This window comes from Bombina bombina, chromosome 6 (genome assembly GCF_027579735.1).
Source record: "Bombina bombina isolate aBomBom1 chromosome 6, aBomBom1.pri, whole genome shotgun sequence".
NCBI lineage: Eukaryota > Metazoa > Chordata > Amphibia > Anura > Bombinatoridae > Bombina > Bombina bombina.
In genome coordinates, this window is record NC_069504.1 from 526,957,618 (window position 1) to 526,980,796 (window position 23,179).

Here is a 23,179-nt window from a genome sequence, read left to right on the forward strand (position 1 = left end):
CCGAATAAGGTCTGCCCCTTGAAAGGAATGTTGAGTAATTTAGACTTTGAAGTCACATCAGCTGACCAGGATTTGAGCCATAGCGTCCTACGTGCCTGGATGGCGAATCCAGAATTCTTAGCCGTTAGTTTAGTCAAATGAACAATGGCATCAGAAACAAATGAGTTAGCTAGCTTAAGAGTTCTAAGCTTGTCAACAATTTCAGTCAATGGAGCTGTATGGATGGCCTCTTCCAGGGCCTCAAACCAGAATGCCGCAGCAGCAGTGACAGGCGCAATGCATGCAAGGGGCTGTAAAATAAAACCTTGTTGAATAAACATTTTCTTAAGATAACCCTCTAATTTTTTATCCATTGGATCTGAAAAAGCACAACTGTCCTCAACCGGGATAGTGGTACGCTTTGCTAAAGTAGAAACTGCTCCCTCCACCTTAGGGACAGTCTGCCATAAGTCCCGTGTATTGGCATCTATTGGAATCATTTTTCTAAATATAGGAGGTGGGGAAAAGGGCACACCGGGCCTATCCCACTCCTTACTAATAATTTCTGTAAGCCTTTTAAGTATTGGAAAAACATCAGTACTCACCGGCACTGCATAGTATTTATCCAGCCTACACAATTTCTCTGGCACTGCAATTGTGTCACAGTCATTCAGAGCAGCTAATACCTCCCCAAGCAATACACGGAGGTTCTCAAGCTTAAATTTAAAATTAGAAATCTCTGAATCAGGTCTCCCCGATTCAGAGACGTCACCCACAGACTGAAGCTCTCCGTCCTCAGGTTCTGCATATTGTGACGCAGTATCAGACATGGCTCTTACAGCATCTACGCGCTCTGTATCTCGTCTAACCCCAGAGCTATCGCGCTTGCCTCTCAATTCAGGCAATCTGGATAATACCTCTGACAGGGTATTATTCATGATTGCAGCCATGTCCTGCAAAGTAATCGCTATGGGCGTCCCTGATGTACTTGGCGCCATATTAGCGTGCGTCCCTTGAGCGGGAGGCGAAGGGTCCGACACGTGGGGAGAGTTAGTCGGCATAACTTCCCCCTCGACAGACCCCTCTGGTGACAATTCTTTTATAGATAAAGACTGATCTTTACTGTTTAAGGTGAAATCAATACATTTAGTACACATTCTCCTATGGGGCTCCACCATGGCTTTTAAACATAATGAACAAGTATCCTCTGTTTCAGACATGTTTGTACAGACTAGCAAGCTTGGAAAACACTTTAAAGCAAGTTAACAAGCAATATAAAAAACGTTACTGTGCCTTTAAGAGAAACAAATTTTGACAAAATTTGAAATAACAGTGAAAAAAGGCAGTTACACTAACAAAATTTTTACAGTGTATGTAACAAGTCAGCAGAGCATTGCACCCACTTGCAAATGGATGATTAACCCCTTAATAACAAAAACAGAATAATAAATGACAAAAACGTTTTTTAAACACAGTCACAACAACTGCCACAGTCTACTGTGATTGTTACCCTCCTCAAACACGACTTTGAAGCCTTTTGAGCCCTTCAGAGATGTCCTGTATCATGCAGAGGGAAGCTGAATGTCTCTGTCAGTATTTTTATCTGCACAGAAAAGCACTAAAATAGGCCCTTCCCACTCATATTGCAACAGTGGAAAGCTTCAGGAAACTGTCTCTAGTCAGAAATCAAACCAGCCATGTGGAAAAAAACTAGGCCCCAATAAGTTTTGTCACCAAACATATATAAAAACGATTAACATGCCAGCAAACGTTTTATATTACATTTTTATAAGAGTATGCATCTCTATTAATAAGCCTGATACCAGTAGCTATCACTGCATTTAAGGCTTTACTTACATTAATCCAGTATAAGCAGCATTTTCTAGCAAATTCCATCCCTAGAAAAATATTAACTGAACATACCTTATTGCAGGAAAACCTGCACGCCATTCCCTCTCTGAAGTTACCTCACTCCTCAGAATATGTGAGAACAGCCATGGATCTTAGTTACTTCTGCTAAGATCATAGAAAATGCAGGCATATTCTTCTTCTAAATACTGCCTGAGATAAACAGCACACTCCGGTACCATTTAAAAATAACAAACTTTTGATTGAAGAAATAAACTAAGTATAAAACACCACTCTCCTCTTACGACCTCCATCTTTGTTGAGGGTTGCAAGAGAATGACTGGATATGGCAGTTAGGGGAGGAGCTATATAGCAGCTCTGCTGTGGGTGATCCTCTTGCAACTTCCTGTTGGGAAGGAGAATATCCCATAAGTAATGGATGATACGTGGACTGGATACACTTAACAAGAGAAATTTCCTTAAAAGAGAATGAATATGCAGAACATACAATGAATAAAATTATGTTTCAGTAAAAAGAGAGAAAAACTTCCCCTATGAGGACACAGCAGCCTTATAACTAGAAACATTAACCTTAGCTAAAAACCAGGCTAAAAACTAGTAGAAGGTAAATTCTGAACTGACCTTTTACGCTTAGGCCACCAACATTTCAACACTATCTATATATATATATTTATATATATACACATACACACACTTACTTACATACATATACAGAAATGTCAGTTTTGTTTTCAATCCTAATGTAATAACTGTAGATGATAGTTGATGGAATGTTTAAAGGATTGCCTGTTACATAGCGCTGTTGTGCGCAGGTGGATAGACAGGATGTTCGGGATGAGGGAAAATTATTGAGAGAAAGGCTGAGAGATACAAAGATCTGGCAATAGAACCTTCAGAAATATAACAAGAATAACACACAAAGTACAAAACACAGATAAGTAGAACATTCAGCAATGACTATGTAATTTTTTTTATTATAATAAGGTTATATGTCTTTGGGTTCGGGATAAATTTTTCCTCTCATTTGCAATAGAACATCTAACTGATCAGTATAAAAGTAAATGCCTTCAAGGGATTTTGGTTAACGTTGGTTACCTTTGCTCTGTATGAATGTGAACCTCCTTGAAAGTTTATAACACCATAAGCATCTGTCGGGCTTTCCTCTGTGTCTTTCTCTACTGACCATTGTTCTAATTCTTCATTAAAATTTTCACCTAGTTTCACATCTGAGTATTTCATAGCATGGCTTGCTGTAAAGCAAGCATGCTGCCTGACCAAGCGGCCACAGCAGCACCTGTAAGAGAAAAAAACACCTTGTTTATTCTTGTTACATTTTCCTTAACATCAGGCCCTAGATGTTTTCTCTTAAAATGTTTACAAAAGAGGAAAAAGTTTATCACACCGATAAAACAGAACAGAATAAAAAAAAAAAAAAATTAAAAAAAAATTAAAGCTAATAAATAAGCTGATAAAGAAAATGTATCATTCAAAATGTAAAATATGCATTGTACAAAGGTCTTACAAAGTAGACTAAAGAAAACAAGAAAGAAAAAGAAATCTATATTAATCAAATAAGGCTAAAGCAAAACATAAAATAAGGTAATAAAATAAACATCCCAGCTGCAACTGGAAATGTTTAAAACTAATATTGCTCATTTTAGGTTTCCAAATCAAAATAGATGGTGCATAGATTTGTTTTAGTTAGTCACATCAGCAAAGCATGCAGGCAAATTTGTCAGAGTTACCTCACGAGTTGCTGGCAAATCTGACATCCCGGAAGGCATCTGATGAATAGGGATAAAAAAAAATCAATATGGATTCAAAAAATGCACTTACAATATACGTTATTCTAGTGTATCTAGTGTGTGTGTGATGACAGTTTGTCCTATAAAATGGAAAATGTTTTGAAATTCAGAATCTTTATCGACATCCATACTAATACTGTTGGTCAGTGCTACAAACCTATGCACTAGAACGCACATTTTGCCTGGATTTGTGTATGTATGTCTATAAATATTATATAAAATTATATTTGTCATTTATACATTTCTGGCTCCTAAATTTTGGTCCGGTCTCATAATGCTACCTATAGTTTGAGAGAATTTTCAGGCACTGCTTTGTCTGCTGCCAGAGGACTGAACAACCACTGTCATGCCATACTATGCAGTCTCCTCGGAAAACCAGCTGTTTAAAACTGTGTTTACAAGTTGACTTGTAATTAAATAAAAGATTATCCACGGAAGTGAAGGGAAAAGTATAAAACTTAACTACTCATTTGCACATTTTCCCCTAGCTTTGTAACCAGGTGGAGTTAAGGAAAACGTTAAAATAATGTCTATATACATGCATGCCACTGACATTACAATGTTTTTTTTGTGCAACTATAAGCCTCTGTAATGTAAATGTATTTCCAAAAATATATTTTCTTTTCTCCCAAAAAAAAAAAAACATTAAATTAATCCATAATCAAATAGTTTAATAACGTTTTAACCAAGCAAATAATATATTAATACATTATAGTGGAAGGCTAGGTTTTTCTTCAGCGTAATAGAATCAATCAAAAAAAAAAAAAAGTTGATATATTTCTTTTAAAAAGTCTTCTCTAAGTTTGCACTTCCTTACAAATAGGCAATTTTTAAAAAAATAACAATATATTTTTATTGTTTAAATAAACACTGATTTAATCACAACATCGGATACTTATATTTAACAAATTTCATTTTACTACTCTGAATGTAGCTTTTCAAAGTTAAAGTGCCAGTAAACCTACAAAATAATGTTATATAATTTTGCACATAGTGCAGAATTATATAACATTATATGAGTGCTAGCTTTATAAAACCTAATATATCCGGTAAACTTTCTAAACAAACAGGGTTTTTCAGACCCGCCCTCTGTGCTCTACTGAGCGGGTCTGGTTTTCCCTCAGAGCGCATCTGGCCAGCTGTCTAGTAACAGCCCGGCCCGACCGCACCATTACACTCAATGCAGCTCGCTCCTGGAGCAGGAGCGAGCTGCATTAAGTGTAATGGCGTGGTCGAATATATTAGGTTTTATAAATCTAGCACTCATATAATGTTATATAATTCTGCACTATGTGCAGAATTATATAACATTATTTTTTAGATTTACTGCCCCTTTAAACTAGAAAGAGAAAATTTCATAAAGAGTATAGCCAATGAAAACCCTTACTACAGCATTAGAAATACACCAGTCAAAATACTGTCCAATAAACTTCCTATCCTCGCCTTTATTTTGCTGCTGTTAATAAGATATGTAGGTTTTATTGCAATATTTTTTTTACTTACACTCAGGTTCTAAACAACTATTTCGTTGTTCACTAATTTTTCCCTATTGTTTTTATTAATTTCTTTAATTGTCCTATCAAGACCCCTCCAGCTACATTTCCTTCCCCTCCCACACCAGCACACCAGACCTTGCAACAGTGAGGAACACACAATATTGTCTGCTGTCAGCTACCTCTACTATTTCCCTTTACTACACTTTATTTACATTAAGTTACAGTCTTATTGTCTTTGATCAATGGATTATTCCCATTGTTAAAGGACTATTGACAGAATGTATCTCCCACTCTATTCATATTGTAAAACCTCGCCCTATTATATTTTCAGATTCAGATTCATCTGGGATGATCCACAAGCCCTACACTTGCACAATTAGTTGCGCAAGAGCAGGTGGAGGGGCTGCAGATGTATGCCTCGCTATCCGCAAATGCAGGTCTGGCTGGAAGCATGGTCTGCTCACACCTTAATAAATCGGGAGTCTATGACACTGGTAGGTCCATTTCTACTGTTGCTGGAAGGGTATACTTTCATTGGCTAACATTATGTTCATTTTTATCTGCATTGTTCTAAGGCTATGTTCTTATCTCAGTTTTCTCTTTTCTGTTTAAACTTTCAAAAGATGCATTCAGAGTAGTAAAAGAAAGTAATTTGAAGTTCAGACTACGTGCTATTGCATTTTCTTTTTATTGTAAATTTGTTGATAATGCAAATCTACTGTACTTAATGGTCCGTTAATAAAGTATTAAATTCTGCCACAAATTAGGATACTCTGAATTTTTTTTACAGTTCGAGATAAATAAAACTTTACAAACAGAACAGTATCCAAATCATATGGAATTTAACCCTAATATTTAGTGCTTAACTGATTTTGAATGTGCATTAAAACTGCATTTAAATAAATGAGTATTTCAGTGAAGTTAACTTACTTGTGTGGATCCTTTGAGCTTGGAATTATATATATACATTCCCTCTTGGTGAAGTTGTTTCCTATCCAAGATTTCTGGGACTGTAATAAAAGAAAGAAAACACAGTTCATTGTATATTAACCACAGGGTGGATTAAAATAATTGATTTTGAATTAAAAAATTACTACCAAAAAAAACATTTTTTATTAAGATTTTTTTATTTAACCCCTTAACGACCGAGGACGTACAGGGTACGTCCTCAAAAAAAAGGCAGTTAACGTCCTCGATGTGGAAAGCAGCTGGAAGCGAGCCTGCTCGCTTCCAGCTGCTTTCTGGTTATTGCAGTGATGCCTCGATATCGAGGCATCCTGCAATAACCATTTTTAGCCATCCAATGCAAAGAGAGCCACTCTGCGGCCCTCTCTGCACCGGACATTAACGGCTAAGTTCGTTGGTGGGTGGGAGCCGGTGTGGGAGGCGGGTGGCGGCCATCGATGGCCCTTGTAATGCGGAGGGGGGGCGGGATCGTGGGCGGGGATGGCCGGGGGCACGCACAGGCGCGTGCACGGGGAGGCGGGGGCGGGCGTGTGCACGGGGAGGGAGCGGGTGGGAACCGCTACACTACAGAAATATTTTAGTTAGAAGTGGGGAAAAAGGGGGGGGGATTATATTTAATTTAGAAAGATCGGTTTGGCTGGTGGGGTGTTGGTATGTGGGGGGGAAGCTACACTACAGAAAAAAATAAAATAAAAATAATAAAACCATTTTTTTTTTGGAAACTGGGTACTTGCAGTCAGCTGCCAGTACCCAAGATGGCCCCCAATAAGGCAGAGGGGAGGGTTAGAGAGCTGTTTTGGGGGGGATCAGGGAGGTTGGGGGCTAAGGGGGAATCCTACATAGCAGCATATGTAAATATGCTTAAAAAAAGTTTTAAAAATATTCAAAGATACCTTTTATTTTAGTACTGGCAGACTTTCTGCCAGTACTTAAGATGGCGGGGACAATTGTGGGGTGGGGGAGGGAAGGGAGCTGTTTGGGAGGGATCAGGGGGTGTGATGTGTCGGGTGGGAGGCTGATCTCTACACTAAAGCTAAAATTACACTGCAAGCTCCCTACAAACTACCTAATTAACCCCTTCACTGCTAGCCATAATACAAGTGTGATGCGCAGCGGCATTTAGCAGCCTTCTAATTACCAAAAAGCGACGCCAAAGCCATACATGTCTGCTATTTCTAAAGAAAGGGGATCCCAGAGAAGCATTTACAACCATTTGTGCCATAATTGCACAAGCTGTTTGTAAATAATTTCAGTGAGAAACCTAAAATTGTGAAAAATTTTACGTTTTTTTTAATTTGATCGCATTTGGCGGTGAAACGGTGGCATGAAATATACCAAAATGGGCCTAGATCAATACTTGGGGTTGTCTACTACACTACACTACAGCTAAAATTAACCCTAGAAGCTCCCTACATACTCCCTAATTAACCCATTCACTGCTGGGCATAATACACGTGTGGTGCGCAGTGGCATTTAGCAGCCTTCTAATTACCAAAAAGCAACACCAAAGCCATACATGTCTGCTATTTCTAAAGAAAGGGGATCCCAGAGAAGCATTTACAACCATTTATGCCATTATTGCATAAGTTGTTTGTAAATAATTTCAGTGAGAAACCTAAAGTTTGTGAAAAAAATTGTGAAAAAGTGAACAATTTTTTTTATTTGATCGCATTTGGCGGTGAAATGGTGGCATGAAATATGCCCAAATGGGTCTAGATCAATACTTTGGGATGTCTTCTAAAAAAAAATATATATACATGTCAATGGATATTCAGGGATTCCTGAAAGATAGTGTTCCAATGTAACTAGCGCTAATTTGTATTTGTAAAAATGGGCCGGCTCCTATACATTACATTCCAGCTTTTAAAATAAAGCTAGCAAGAGGCTAAAGAAAAATTTATAAAAGGAGTAAATTAGAAAGTTGCTTAAAATTGCATGCTCTATCTGAATCATGAAAGAAAAAAAATGGGTTTAGGGTCCCTTTAATGATCAAGACGTTCAATGAATAGAAGATTGTTTGGAATGGAATAGATCTACACAATAAGCTAAATGTGAGATGGGAAGGATGTTCTAACAAAATAGAAAACATATCAGAGGAGCGGATGCGCGGTAAATATTTTTGATCAGACAGCTGATAGAAAGTCACTTCAGTTTGCTGATCTGATATGTTTGCTATTCTGTTACAACAAAAAGGCAAGCAGTAAAAATTAAAGTGAAACCTAGAATGTTATTGTTTTAGTTTAATAAAACAATTTAAATTATTATTACAGTAATGACTATTTTTCTTCTTCCAATAAAGTACAGCAGAAAGGTTGTTGAAATATGAATAATTAACCTATTAAACTTGAGATAGTTCACCTCACAATATTTTCATAATTATTTATCTATGCATTTCTAATAGTATATAACCAAATCAGTACGTTTCTGATCTAATTGAAAACAAAAATGAAAAGCTATTAATCTAAAAATGAAACCACCTGGTCGTAATTCAAATTATAACATCCAGAAAGAATGAGTATTTATATATAAAAAAAACACGATTAAAATCAAGTCCTACTGACTAGTAATTTAAAAAAAACTCCTGAAGAGTTTAATCAACTTCAGGCTTTATTCCCATACTAGCTATCTTCCCTTGAAGTTTAGGGCAACACAATTTCCCTTCACCCTTATGAGAGAATTAGAAAAGCACAGGTCAGCTCTGGTTTTACAAGGATGGATCTTGCAAATGTCATAGGAGAGATTTGGTGAATCGTATTATACAAAGATTTACTATTTTATGGCTAGATCTGTATAAATGAAGATTTAGGACAACTGCAAATGAACAAGGCTATTTATGCATACTTGCAAATTTAAATATAATCTTGTTGTGTTTCCAATGATCTAAAAGAATCACTTCGTATTTTACAAATTAAGCTGTTATTTGATAATTCCCAAATTTTAGAGTCAGATGGAAAGCTAAAAGCTGTTTCATGTATTTAAATAATTATATTATCCAATCAATGTAATTTAAAATAAATATAAAGCTAAACAGTGTTTTCTGCAAGAGTCAAGCTCCCCCCAACACACACAAACTCAGATCTCTGAAAATAACTAAGGCTTTTAATTTATTTAATTTTATAGTGCAAAGCTATAGTTATATGTCTAGAGTTGTGAGTAATAAACATCACCATTTCTGAATGTAAAATAACAGGACATAAAGGCTGAGTAGGAAAGTCTGTACATTTCTCTATGGTCTCTGGCCAAAACAGATATACATTCTAGCTATGGGGCGACTTAACCCCTTAATGACCGGACCATTTTTCAATTTTCTTACCCTTAATGACAATGGCTATTTTTACATTTCTGCTGTGTTTGTGTTTAGCTGTAATTTTCCTCTTACTCATTTACTGTACCCACACATATTATATACCGTTTTTCTCGCCATTAAATGGACTTTCTAAAGATACCATTATTTTCATCATGTCTTATAATTTACTACAAAAAAAATAATAAAATATGAGGAAAAAATGGAAAAAAAAACACTTTTTCTAACTTTGACCCCCAAAATCTGTTACACATCTACAATCACCAAAAAACACCCATGCTAAATAGTTTCTAAATTTTGTCCTGAGTTTAGAAATACCCAATGTTTACATGTTCTTAGCTTTTTTTGCAAGTTATAGGGCCATAAATACAAGTAGCACTTCGCTATTTCCAAACCACTTTTTTTCAAAATTAGCGCTAGTTACATTGGAACCCTGATATCTGTCAGGAATACCTGAATATCCCTTGACATGTATATATTTTTTGTTAGAAGACAACCCAAAGTATTGATCTAGGCACATTTTGGTATATTTTATGCCACCATTTCACCGCCAAATGCGAGCAAATAAAAAAAAAACTTTACATTTTTCACAATTTTAGGTTTCTCACTGAAATTATTTACAAACAGCTTGTGCTATTATGGCACAAATTGTTGTAAAAGCTTCTTTGGGATCCCCTTTGTTCAGAAATAGCAGACTTATATGGCTTTGGCATTGCTTTTTGGTAATTAGAAGGCCGCTAAATGCTGCTGCGCACCACACGTAAATTATGCCCAGCAGTGAAGGGGTTAATTAGGTAGGTTGTAGGGAGCTTGCAGGGTTAATTTTAGCTTTAGGGTAGAGATCAGCCTCCCACCTGACACATCCCACCCCCTGATCCCTCCCAAACAGCTCTCTTCCCTCCCCCACCCCACAAATGTCCCCGCCATCTTAAGTACTGGCAGAAAGTCTGCCAGTACTAAATAAAAGGTGGAGCTCTCTAACCCTCTCCCCTATCTAATTGCGGCCATCTTGGGTACTGGCAGCTGTCTGCCAGTACCCAATTTGCCCCAAAAACAAAAGTATTTTTTCCTCTTTTGCAATTTTTTTTGTTTTCTGTAGTGTAGCAGCCCCCCAAAATACCCCTATCCCCCTCCCAGATCCTTTTATATTATTATTTTTTAAAATCTCCCCCCCCCCCCCCCTCTTCCCTCCTCATTGGTGTCAGTGGCCAGCTAATGCACGCGCACGCGCGCCCCCCGCACGCTCCCGGCACCCGGCGTGCACATTGCACTTCTAGGAACCGGATGCCGGGTAGCGATGGGCCGCCCACCCGCCTCCCTGTTACGCTCCCACCCACCAACGAACCGGCACCATCGCTACCAGTGCAGAGAGGGGCACAGAGTGGCTCTCTCTGCATCGGAGTCTTCTAAAAAGGTATTGCAGGATGCCTCCATATGGAGGCATCACTGCAATACCCTGAGAGCTGCTGGAAGCGATTGCAATCGCTTCCAGCACTCTGTTAGACAACTGACGTACCAGGTACGTCCATTGTCATTAACTGCTTGTTAATGCATGACGTACCTGGTACGTCAGTTGTCATTAAGGGGTTAAAGGGACAGTCTAGTCAAAATGTTAACTTTCAAGATTCAGATAGGACATGCAATTTTAAACAACTTTCCAATTTACTTTTATCATCAAATTTACTTTGTTCTCTTGGTATTCTTTGTTGAAAGCTAAACCTAGGTAGGCTCATATGCTAATTTCTAAGCCCTTGAAGGCCGCCTCTTATCTCAGTGCATTTTGACAGTTTAATCACAGACAGCTTAAAGGGACAGTCTAGGCCAAAATAAACTTTCATGATTCAGATAGAGCATGTAATTTTAAACAATTTTCCAATTTACTTTTATCACCAATTTTGCTTTGTTCTCTTGGTATTCTTAGTTGAAAGCTTAACCTAGGAGGTTCATATGCTAATTTCTTAGACCTTGAAGCCCACCTCTTTCAGATTGCATTTTAACAGTTTTTCACCACTAGAGGGTGTTAGTTCACGTTTTTCATATATATAACACTGTGCTCATGCACGAGAAGTTATCTGGGAGCAGGCACTGATTGGCTAGACTGCAAGTCTGTCAAAAGAACTGAAAAAAGGGGCAGTTTGCAGAGGCTTAGATACAAGATAATCACAGAGGTTAAAAGTATATTATTATAACTGTGTTAGTTATGCAAAACTGGGAAATGGGTAATAAAGGGATTATCTATCTTTTAAAACAATAAAAATTCTGGTGTAGACTGTCCCTTTAAGTTCATGTGTGCCATAATAGGTAACGTTGTGCTCACTCCCATGGAGTTATTTATGAGAAAACACTGATTGGCTAAAATGCATGTCTGTCAAAAGAAATTAAATAAGAGGGCAGTCTGCAGAGGCTTAGATACAAGGTAATCACAGAGGTAAAAAGAATAAGTGTTTGTTATGCAAAACTGGGGAATGGGTAATAAAAAGGTATTATCTATCTTTTTATTAAACAAAAAAAATTCTGGAGTAGACTGTCTCTTTAAGCGTCACGTAACACTGGCTTCAAAATTAAGTCAAATGGTTTTTAAATGCCAGCCTTAATTTAAGTATTTAATTTCTGCTAGCATACATGAAGGCATCAAAGTATAATCACTTTTTAAACCACCAAAGGGAAAGAAAATAAAACCTAGGAAACATCAAACATATATTGCTTTGGTAAACAACATTTTAGAACTTTTTTCCGATACAGTCAGTTTATTTTTCCAGCAATTACAATCCTAAAATGCTTCTGTCATTAATGTGCATCTTTAATCTCCAAATTAGATAACCAAAAAAAAAAAAATGCACAGGATTAATAATAAACAAAATGGTGATTTTTTTAGTGTAGCGATTACATGTTGACTACACTAGGGGGAGAAGATGTGTGCATTTTACCGCTGTGATGTGTGTGTATATTTTAAAGGGATTTGGACAGTATAGTGCAGCGGTTGTCCAACCAGTGGTCCATGGACCGCTGGTGGTCCACGAAAAGATGTTGGTGGTCCTTGACACCATCAAGCAGGAATTAATCTCCCCTGATGGTGTCAACCCCATAGCGCCGCAACTCCCTACAGTGCCTGGCTGGACATCAGTGAAAACCGACGGAGGAGAAGTTAAATTACAATCTCCCTACGCATGTTGCGTAGTACAGCACAACTTGCGTAGCTAGATATTATTTTTATCTCCTCGCGCCCGGCGTGCTGCTCAGAGAAAGATACTTCCATTCTAAATCCAGCAGAAGTTGGTATAGTCTTGGCTTAAATAGTGGAATTAAAGTATATAAAAAAGAAAATCTTAAAAAATCAATTTCTCTCTTATATTTCATTTATTTTCTTCCCTTTACCTGTCTCTTCGTAGTTTTCCTAATTCCTTTAGATGAACTTACATCACTGTTTGTGTTCCTCACCTCCATCTTTTCTTTTTTTATTTATTAAATATTAATTATTTTTATTCTAATAATTTTCCAGCACACAAAGCCATTCCACCTGAATTCCAGTAATTGCCATCCAGCAGATCAGCCATATCCCACCAGTATTATAGTAATTGCCAGTAACATCAGTCATGGTTAGCTCACATCTGTATTGAGAGCTTTCTGATATAAACTTAATGTATGACTCCAATGTCTGTCCATGATCATAAGTAGTTTTGAATATTTCCTAACTGGGGAGGTAACTTGGAAGACTTGGAAGTCTAGTGGTCCTTTTAAACATAATTCTTTTTCCCCCACTTTGTGCCGCTCAAAAGTTGGCACTCACCCTTCATCTGTCATTTAGTTATTTAATTCCAAAAAATAATTCTTAAAAATGTGTAAATATATACATATTGTAAACTTAACTATGGTTATACTAGTTATGTACACTATAGTGTGTGTATGTATATATATATATATATATATATATATACATATATATACACACACACATACACATACACACACACACACATAGAGGTTTGTACCTTTTTTATAAAAAAAAATCATGTTAGTGGTCCACGGGATTCAAAATTCTAAGTTTAGTTGTCCCTGAGGTCCAAAAAGAAAAATGTATGCTTACCTGATAAATTAATTTCTTCTACGATACGACAAGTCCACGGATTTCATCCTTACTTGTGGGATATTAATCTCATGCTAACAGGAAGTGGCAAAGAGCACCACAGCAGAGCTGTATATATAGCTCCTCCCTTCCCTCCACCCCCAGTCATTCGACCGAAGGTTTAGGAAGAGAAAGGAAAAGCTAAAAAGGTGCAGAGGTGACTGAAGTTATACAAAATAAAATCTAAATCTGTCTGAAAATGACAGAGAGGGCCGTTGACTCATCGTATCGTAGAAGAAATTAATATATCAGATAAGCATAAATTTACTTTTCTTCTACAAGATACGATGAGTCCATGAGTCCATGAGCTGTATATATAGCTCCTCCCTTCCCTCCACCCCCAGTCATTCGACCAAAGGTTTAGGAAGAGAAAGGAAAAGCTAAAAAGGTGCAGAGGTGACTGAAGTTATACAAAATAAAATCTAAATCTGTCTGAAAATGACAGGGAGGGCCTCGTCGTATCGTAGAAGAAATTAATATATCAGGTAAGCATAAATTTACTTTTCTTCTACAAGATACGATGAGTCCACGGATTTCATCCTTACTTGTGGTATACAATACCAAAGCTATAGGACACGGATGAAACGGGAGGGACAAGACAGAGACCTAAACGGAAGGCACCACTGTTTGAAGAACCTTTCTCCCAAAAACAGCTTCAGAAGAAGCAAAAGTATCAAATTTGGAAAATTTGGAATAAGTATGAAGAGACGACCAAGTCGCAGCCTTGCAAATCTGCTCAACAGAAGCATCGTTTTTAAAAGCCCATGTGGAAGCCACAGCCCTAGTAGAATGAGCCGTAATTCTTTTAGGAGGCTGCTGTCCAGCAGTCTCATATGCCAGGCGGATGATACTCCTCAGCCAAAAAGAAAGAGAGGTAGCCGTAGCTTTCTGACCCCTTCGTTTTCCGGAATAAACAATGAATAATGAAGATGATTGACGGAAATCCTTAGTTGCCTCCAAGTAAAACCTCAAGGCCCGGACCACGTTCAGGTTATGTAACAGACACTCCTTCTTAGAAGAAGGATTAGGACACAAGGAAGGAACAACAATTTCCTGATTAATATTCTTATTTGAAACAACCTTAGGAAGGAATCCAGATTTGGTACGCAAAACCACCTTATCAGAATGAAATATAAGATAAGGCGAATCACATTGTAACGCTGAAAGCTCAGAAACTCTACGAGCCAAAGACAAAGCAACCAAAAACGAAACTTTCCAAGATAATAATTTAATATCTATAGAATGCATGGGTTCAAATGGAACCCCTTGAAGAACTCTAAGAACTAAATTCAAACTCCAGGGAGGAGTAATCTGTCTAAATACAGGCTTAATTCTGGTTAAAGCCTGACAAAAAGACTGAACATCTGCCAAACGTTTGTGAAGCAAAATTGACAAAGCAGAAATCTGTCCCTTTAAGGAACTTGCTGATAACCCTTTCTCCAATCCTTCTTGGAGAAAAGACAGAATCCTGGGATTCCTAACTTTACTCCATGAGTAACTCTTGGATTCACACCAATAAAGATATTTACGCCATATCTTATGATAGATTTTTCTAGTGACAGGCTTACATGCCTGTATCAAAGTATCGATGACCGAATCAGAGAATCCCCGCTTAAATAAAATTAAGCGTTCAATCTCCCAGCAGTCAGCTGCAGAGAATTTAGATTTGGATGTTGGAAAGGACCTTGAATGAGAAGGTCCTGTCTCAAAGGAAGTTTCCACGGTGGCAGAGAGGACATGTCCACTAGATCCGCATACCAAGTCCTGCGTGGCCACACAGGCACTATCAGGATTACTGAAGCTCTCTCCTGTTTGATCCGAGCAATCACGCGTGGAAGGAGAGGAAACGGTGGAAACACATAAGCTAGGCTGAACGACCAAGGCACTGCCAAGGCATCTATCAGTTCGGCCTGAGGATCCCTCGACCTGGATCCGTAAAGTGTAAGCTTGGCATTCTGACGAGATGCTATCAGATCCAATTCCGGTCTGCCCCATTGATAAATCAATGAAGCAAATACCTCTGGGTGGAGTTCCCACTCCCCCGGATGAAAAGTCTGACAACTTAGAAAATCCGCTTCCCAGTTTTCTAACAACAAGAGGGATCCCTCCGCCCATCGAATTATCTTGGATACTTCTATCATCGCTAAGGAACTCCTTGTTACCCCCTGATGATTGATATAAGCCACAGTCGTGATATTGTCCGACTGGAATCTGATTAATGTGGCCGAAGCCAACTGAGGCCACGCCTGAAGTGCATTGAATATTGCTCTCAGTTCCAGAATATTGATTGTAAGTAGAGACTCCACCTGAGTCCAAACACCCTGAGCCTTCAGGGAATTCCAGACTGCACCCCAGTCCAGAAGACTGGCGTCCGTTGTCACTATCACCCACGAAGGTCTGCGGAAACACGTCCCCTGGGACAGATGATCCAGCGACAACCACCAAAGAAGAGAGTCTCTTGTCTCTTGGTCCAGATTTATCTGTGGAGATAAAATTTGCATAGTTCCCATTCCACTGTCCGAGCATGCACAGCTGCAGTGGTCTGAGATGAAAGCAAGCAAACGGGACGACGTCCATTGCCGCTACCATTAATCCAATTACCTCCATACACTGAGCCACTGATGGCCGAGGAATGGACTGAAGTGCTCTGCAAGTATTTAGAATTTTTGATCTCCATCAGAAATATTTTCATGTCTACCGAGTCTATCAGAGTTCCCAAGAAAGGAACCCTTGTCCGTGGAACTAGTGAACTCTTTTCTATGTTCACCTTCCAACCGTGAGTTCTCAGGAAGGACAACACTGTGTCTGTGTGAGATTTTGTCAGATGATAAGTTGACGCCTGAATCAAAATATCGTCCAGATAAGGCGCCACTGCTATTCCCCGCGGTCTGAGAACCGCCACAAGGGATCCTAGAACCTTTGTGAAGATCCTGGGTGCTGTGGCTAACCCGAAGGGAAGAGCCACGAACTGAAAAGGTTTGTCCAGGAAGGCAAACCTTAGGAACTGATGATGATCCATGTGAATAGGGATATGAAGATATGCATCCTTCAAGTACACGGTAGTCATATATTGACCCTCCTGAATCATTGGTAAGATTGTTCGTATAGTCTCCATCTTGAACGATGGGACTCTGAGAAACTTCTTTAGACACTTGAGATCTAAAATGGGTCTGAAAATTCCCTCTTTTTTGGGAACCACAAAAAGATTTGAGTAAAACCCCTGTCCCTGTTCCAGTTTTGGAATGGGACAAATTACTCCCACCATAGAGAGGTCTTTTACAGAGCATAAGAACGCCTCTTTTTTTATCTGGTCTACAGACAATCGTGAAAGATGAAATCTCCCTCTTGGGAGAAAATCCTTGAATTCTAGTTGATACCCGTGGGTCACGATTTCCAATGCCCAGGGATCCTGAACATCTCTTGCCCAAGCCTGGGCAAAGAAAGAAAGTCTGCCCCCTACTAGATCCGGTCCCGGATCGAGGGCCGCCCCTTCATGCTGTCTTTGTAGCAGCAGCGGGCTTCTTGGATTGTTTACCTTTATTCCAAGCCTGGTTAGGTCTCCAGACAGACTTGGATTGAGCAAAATTCCCTTCCTGCTTTGTGGAGGAAGAGGAAGCAGAGGGTACTCATTTAAAATTTCGAATGGAACGAAAATTATTTTTACCCCTCATCTTAACAGACTTATCCTGAGGTAGGGCGTGGCCTTTACCTCCAGTAATGTCAAAAATGATTTCCTTCAATTCAGGCCCGAATAGGGTCTTACCCTTGAAAGGAATAGCTAAATGCTTAGATTTTGATGACACATCAGCAGACCACGATTTGAGCCATAGCGCTCTACGCGCTAAAATGGCAAATCCTGCATTTTTCGCCGCTAACTTAGCAATTTGAAAAGCGGCATCTGTAATAAAAGAATTAGCTAGCTTGAGAGCCTTAATTCTATCTAAAATGTCTTCTAAAGGAGTTTCAACCTTTAGATATTCTTCTAGAGCATTGAACCAAAAAGCTGCTGCAGTAGTGACTGGGACAATGCAAGCTGTTGGTTGTAAAAGGAAACCCTGATGAATAAATAATGTATTTAGAAGACCCTCTAACTTCTTATCCATAGTGTCTTTGAAAGCACAACTGTATTCAATAGGTATAGTTGTACACTTAGCCAGGGTAGAAATAGCTCCCTCCACCTTAGGGACCGACTGCCAAGAGTCCCGAATGGTGTCTGATATGGGATACATTTTCTTGGAATTAGGGGGAGGAGAGAACGGTATACCCGGTCTGTCCCACTCCTTTTTTATAATTTCCGAAATTCTTTTAGGAACCGGAAAAACATAATTTATGCTTACCTGATAAATTCCTTTCTTCTGTAGTGTGATCAGTCCACGGGTCATCATTACTTGTGGGATATTAACTGCTCCCCTACAGGAAGTGCAAGAGGATTCACCCAGCAGAGCTGCCATACAGCTCCCCCCCTCTACGTCACCTCCAGTCATTCGACCAAGGACCAACGAGAAAGGAGAAGCCAAGGGTGTAGTGGTGACTGGAGTATAATTTAAAAAATATTTACCTGCCTTAAAAAACAGGGCGGGCCGTGGACTGATCACACTACAGAAGAAAGGAATTTATCAGGTAAGCATAAATTATGTTTTCTTCTGTTAAGTGTGATAAGTCCACGGGTCATCATTACTTGTGGGATACCAATACCAAAGCAAAAGTACACGGATGACGGGAGGGATAGGCAGGCTCTTTATACAGAAGGAACCACTGCCTGAAGAACCTTTCTCCCAAAAATAGCCTCCGAGGAAGCAAAAGTGTCAAATTTGTAAAATTTGGAAAAAGTATGAAGCGAAGACCAAGTTGCAGCCTTGCAAATCTGTTCAACAGAGGCCTCATTCTTAAAGGCCCAAGTGGAAGCCACAGCTCTAGTGGAATGAGCTGTAATTCTTTCAGGAGGCTGCTGTCCAGCAGTCTCATAAGCTAAACGAATTATGCTACGAAGCCAAAAAGAGAGAGAGGTAGCAGAAGCTTTTTGACCTCTCCTCTGACCAGAGTAAACGACAAACAGGGAAGACGTTTGTCGAAAATCTTTAGTTGCCTGTAAATAAAATTTAAGGGCACGAACTACATCCAGATTGTGCAAAAGACGTTCCTTCCTCGAAGAAGGATTTGGGCACAAGGATGGAACAACAATCTCCTGATTGATATTCCTGTTAGTGACTACCTTAGGTAAGAACCCAGGCTTAGTACGCAGAACTACCTTATCCGAGTGAAAAATCAAATAAGGAGAATCATAATGTAAGGCTGATAACTCAGAGACTCTTCGAGCCGAGGAAATAGCCATTAAAAATAGAACTTTCCAAGATAACAACTTTATATCAATGGAATGAAGGGGTTCAAACGGAACACCCTGTAAAACGTTAAGAACAAGGTTTAAACTCCATGGTGGAGCCACAGCTTTAAACACAGGTTTAATCCTGGCCAAAGCCTGACAAAAAGCCTGAACGTCTGGAACTTCTGGCAGACGCTTGTGTAACAGAATGGACAGAGCTGAGATCTGTCCCTTTAAGGAACTAGCGGATAACCCCTTTTCTAAACCTTCTTGTAGAAAAGACAATATCCTAGGAATCCTAACCTTACTCCAAGAGTAACCTTTGGATTCGCACCAATATAGGTATTTACGCCATATTTTATGGTAAATCTTTCTGGTGACAGGCTTCCTAGCCTGTATTAAGGTATCAATAACTGACTCAGAAAAACCACGCTTTGATAAGATCAAGCGTTCAATTTCCAAGCAGTCAGCTTCAGAGAAGTTAGATTTTGATGTTTGAAAGGACCCTGAATCAGAAGGTCCTGTTTCAGAGGTAACGACCAAGGTGGACAGAATGACATGTCCACCAGATCTGTATACCAAGTCCTGCGTGGCCATGCAGGCGCTATTAGAATCACTGATGCTTTCTCCTGTTTGATTCTGGCAATCAATCGAGGAAGCATCGGGAAAGGTGGAAACACATAAGCCATCCTGAAGGTCCATGGTGCTGTCAAGGCATCTATCAGGACCGCTCCCGGATCCCTGGATCTGGACCCGTAGCGCGGAAGCTTGGCGTTCTGTCGAGACGCCATGAGATCTATCTCTGGTTTGCCCCAACGTGGAAGTATTTGGGCAAAGACCTCTGGATGAAGTTCCCACTCCCCCGGATGAAAAGTCTGACGACTTAAGAAATCCGCCTCCCAGTTCTCCACTCCCGGGATGTGGATTGCAGACAGGTGGCAAGAGTGAGACTCTGCCCAGCGAATTATCTTCGATACTTCCATCATTGCTAGGGAGCTTCTTGTCCCTCCCTGATGGTTGATATAAGCTACAGTCGTGATGTTGTCCGACTGGAACCTGATGAACCCCCGAGTTGCTAACTGGGGCCAAGCCAGAAGAGCATTGAGGACTGCTCTCAATTCCAGAATGTTTATCGGAAGAAGACTCTCCTCCTGATTCCATAGTCCCTGAGCCTTCAGAGAATTCCAGACAGCGCCCCAACCTAGTAGGCTGGCGTCTGTTGTTACAATTGACCAGTCTGGCCTGCTGAATGGCATTCCCCTGGACAGATGTGGCCGATAAAGCCACCATAGAAGAGAATTTCTGGTCTCTTGAATGGAATGAAGGACACGGCATGCATTTTGAAGTTTTGTTAACCTGTCCTCTGTCAGGTAAATCTTCATTTCTACAGAATCTATCAGAGTCCCCAGGAAGGGAACTCTTGTGAGTGGAAAGAGAGAACTTTTCTCTTCGTTCACTTTCCATCCATGCGACCTTAGAAATGCCAGTACTATCTCTGTATGAGATTTGGCAGTTTGAAAGCTTGAAGCTTGTATCAGTATGTCGTCTAAGTACGGAGCTACTGAAATTCCTCGCGGTCTTAGTACCGCCAGAAGAGTGCCCAGAACCTTTGTGAAGATTCTTGGAGCCGTAGCCAGTCCGAATGGAAGAGCTACAAACTGGTAATGCCTGTCTAAAAAGGCAAACCTTAGATACCGGTAATGACTTCTGTGAATCGGTATGTGAAGGTAAGCATCCTTTAAATCCACTGTGGTCAAGTACTGACCCTCTTGGATCATGGGCAAAATTGTTCGAATAGTTTCCATCTTGAACGATGGAACTCTTAGGAATTTGTTTAGGATCTTTAAATCCAAGATTGGCCTGAAGGTTCCCTCTTTTTGGGAACTACAAACAGATTTGAGTAAAACCCTTGTCCTTGTTCCAACCGCGGAACTGGATGGATCACTCCCATTAATAAAAGATCTTGTACGCAGCGTAGAAACGCTTCCTTCTTTGTTAGGTTTGTTGACAACCTTGACAGATGAAATCTCCCTCTTGGGGGAGAGGATTTGAAGTCCAGAAGGTATCCCTGAGATATGATCTCTAACGCCCAGGGATCCTGAACATCTCTTGCCCAAGCCTGGGCGAAGAGGGAAAGTCTGCCCCCCACTAGATCCGGTCCCGGATCGGGGGCCCTCAATTCATGCTGTCTTAGGGGCAGCAGCAGGTTTTCTGGCCTGTTTGCCCCTGTTCCAGGACTGGTTAGGTTTCCAGCCTTGTCTGTAGCGAGCAACAGCTCCTTCCTGTTTTGGTGCAGAGGAAGTTGATGCTGCTCCTGCTTTGAAATTACGAAAGGAACGAAAATTGGACTGTCTAGCCTTGGCTTTGGCCTTGTCCTGAGGCAGGGCATGACCTTTACCTCCTGTAATGTCATCAATAATCTCTTTCAAGCCGGGCCCGAATAAGGTCTGCCCTTTGAAAGGAATATTAAGCAATTTAGATTTAGACGTAACATCAGCTGACCAGGATTTTAGCCACAGAGCTCTGCGTGCCTGAATGGCGAATCCTGAATTTTTAGCCGCAAGTTTAGTTAAATGTACTACGGCATCTGAAATAAATGAATTAGCTAACTTAAGGAATTTAAGTTTGTGTGTGATGTCATCTAGTGTGGATGATTGAAGTGTCTCTTCCAGAGACTCAAACCAAAATGCTGCTGCAGCCGTAACAGGCGCAATACATGCAAGAGGTTGCAATATAAACCCTTGTTGAACAAACATTTTCTTAAGGTAACCCTCTAATTTTTTATCCATTGGATCTGAAAAAGCACAGCTATCCTCCACTGGGATAGTGGTACGCTTAGCTAAAGTAGAAACTGCTCCCTCCACCTTAGGGACCATTTGCCATAAGTCCTGTGTGGCGGCGTCTATTGGAAACATTTTTCTGAATATAGGAGGGGGTGAGAAAGGCACACCGGGTCTATCCCACTCCTTAGTAACAATGTCAGTAAGTCTCTTAGGTATAGGAAAAACGTCAGTACTCGTCGGTACCGCAAAATATTTATCCAACCTACACATTTTTTCTGGGATTGCAACTGTGTTACAATCATTCAGAGCCGCTAATACCTCCCCTAGTAACACACTGAGGTTCTCAAGCTTAAATTTAAAATTTGAAATGTCTGAGTCCAGTTTATTTGGATCAGAACCGTCACCCACAGAATGAAGCTCTCCGTCTTCACGTTCTGCAAACTGTGACGCAGTATCAGACATGGCCCTTGCATTATCAGCGCACTCTGTTCTCATCCCAGAGTGATCACGTTTACCTCTTAGTTCTGGTAGTTTAGCCAAAACTTCAGTCATAACAGTAGCCATATTTTGTAATGTGATTTGTAATGGCCGCCCAGATGCACTCGGCGCTACAATATCACGCACCTCCTGAGCGGGAGATGCAGGTACTGACACGTGAGGCGAGTTAGTCGGCATAACTCTCCCCTCGTTGTTTGGTGAAATATGTTCAATTTGTACAGATTGACTATTTTTTAAAGTAGCATCAATACATTTAGTACATAAATTTCTATTGGGCTCCACTTTGGCATTAACACATATAGCACAGAGATATTCCTCTGAATCAGACATGTTTAACACACTAGCAAATAAACAGCAACTTGGAAATACTTTTCAAAGTAATTTACAAATAATATGAAAACGAACTGTGCCTTTAAGAAGCACAGAAAATATTATAACAGATAAAATAATTAAGTTATAGCATCAATCTTTGTCAGAATATACAGTTTTAGCAAAGGATTGTTCCCCTCAGCAAATGATAACTAACCCAGGCAGCAGAAAAAAATACACAAATAAACGTTTTTTATATCACAGTCAATACAATCAGCACAGCTCTGCTGTGAATGATTACTTCCCTCAAAAAAGACTCTTGAGATCCCTGAACTCTGTAGAGATGAACCGGATCATGCAGGAAGAAAATGAACCTCTGACTGAGTTTTTCTGATGCATAGTGAAAGCACCAAAATGGCCCCTCCCCCACACACATAACAGTGAGAGGGATCAGTGAACTGCTCTAATTTAAATCAAAACTATTGCCAAGTGGAAAAAAAGTGCCCAAAACATTTTTTCACCCAGTACCTCAGAGAAAAAAACGTTTTTACATGCCAGCAAAAAAACGTTTTACCTCAATAATTAATTGTCATTTAAAACCTATTGCAAGTCCCTGCAAAATAGGTTAAGTCTATGTATACAGTTTAAAAGCCAGAGAAGTACCATTTCCCAGAAAACTGAAGTGTAAAATATACATACATGACAGCCTGATATCAGCTACATCTAC

General features: G+C 39.7%; 1 protein-coding gene across 1 annotated transcript in view; it reads right to left on the bottom strand.

Moving 5' to 3' along the window:
* Window positions 1-23,179, bottom strand: part of TRPM7 (transient receptor potential cation channel subfamily M member 7) — a 626,812-nt gene that overhangs the window by 469,361 nt on the left and 134,272 nt on the right. Inside the window, exons 2-4 of the mRNA XM_053717440.1 lie at window positions 6,080-6,159; window positions 3,594-3,632; window positions 2,944-3,142 (exon numbers count right to left, since the gene is read on the bottom strand). Of these exons, the coding sequence (XP_053573415.1) occupies window positions 2,944-3,142; window positions 3,594-3,632; window positions 6,080-6,159 (318 nt within the window). The remainder of the gene's footprint in view (window positions 1-2,943; window positions 3,143-3,593; window positions 3,633-6,079; window positions 6,160-23,179) is intronic.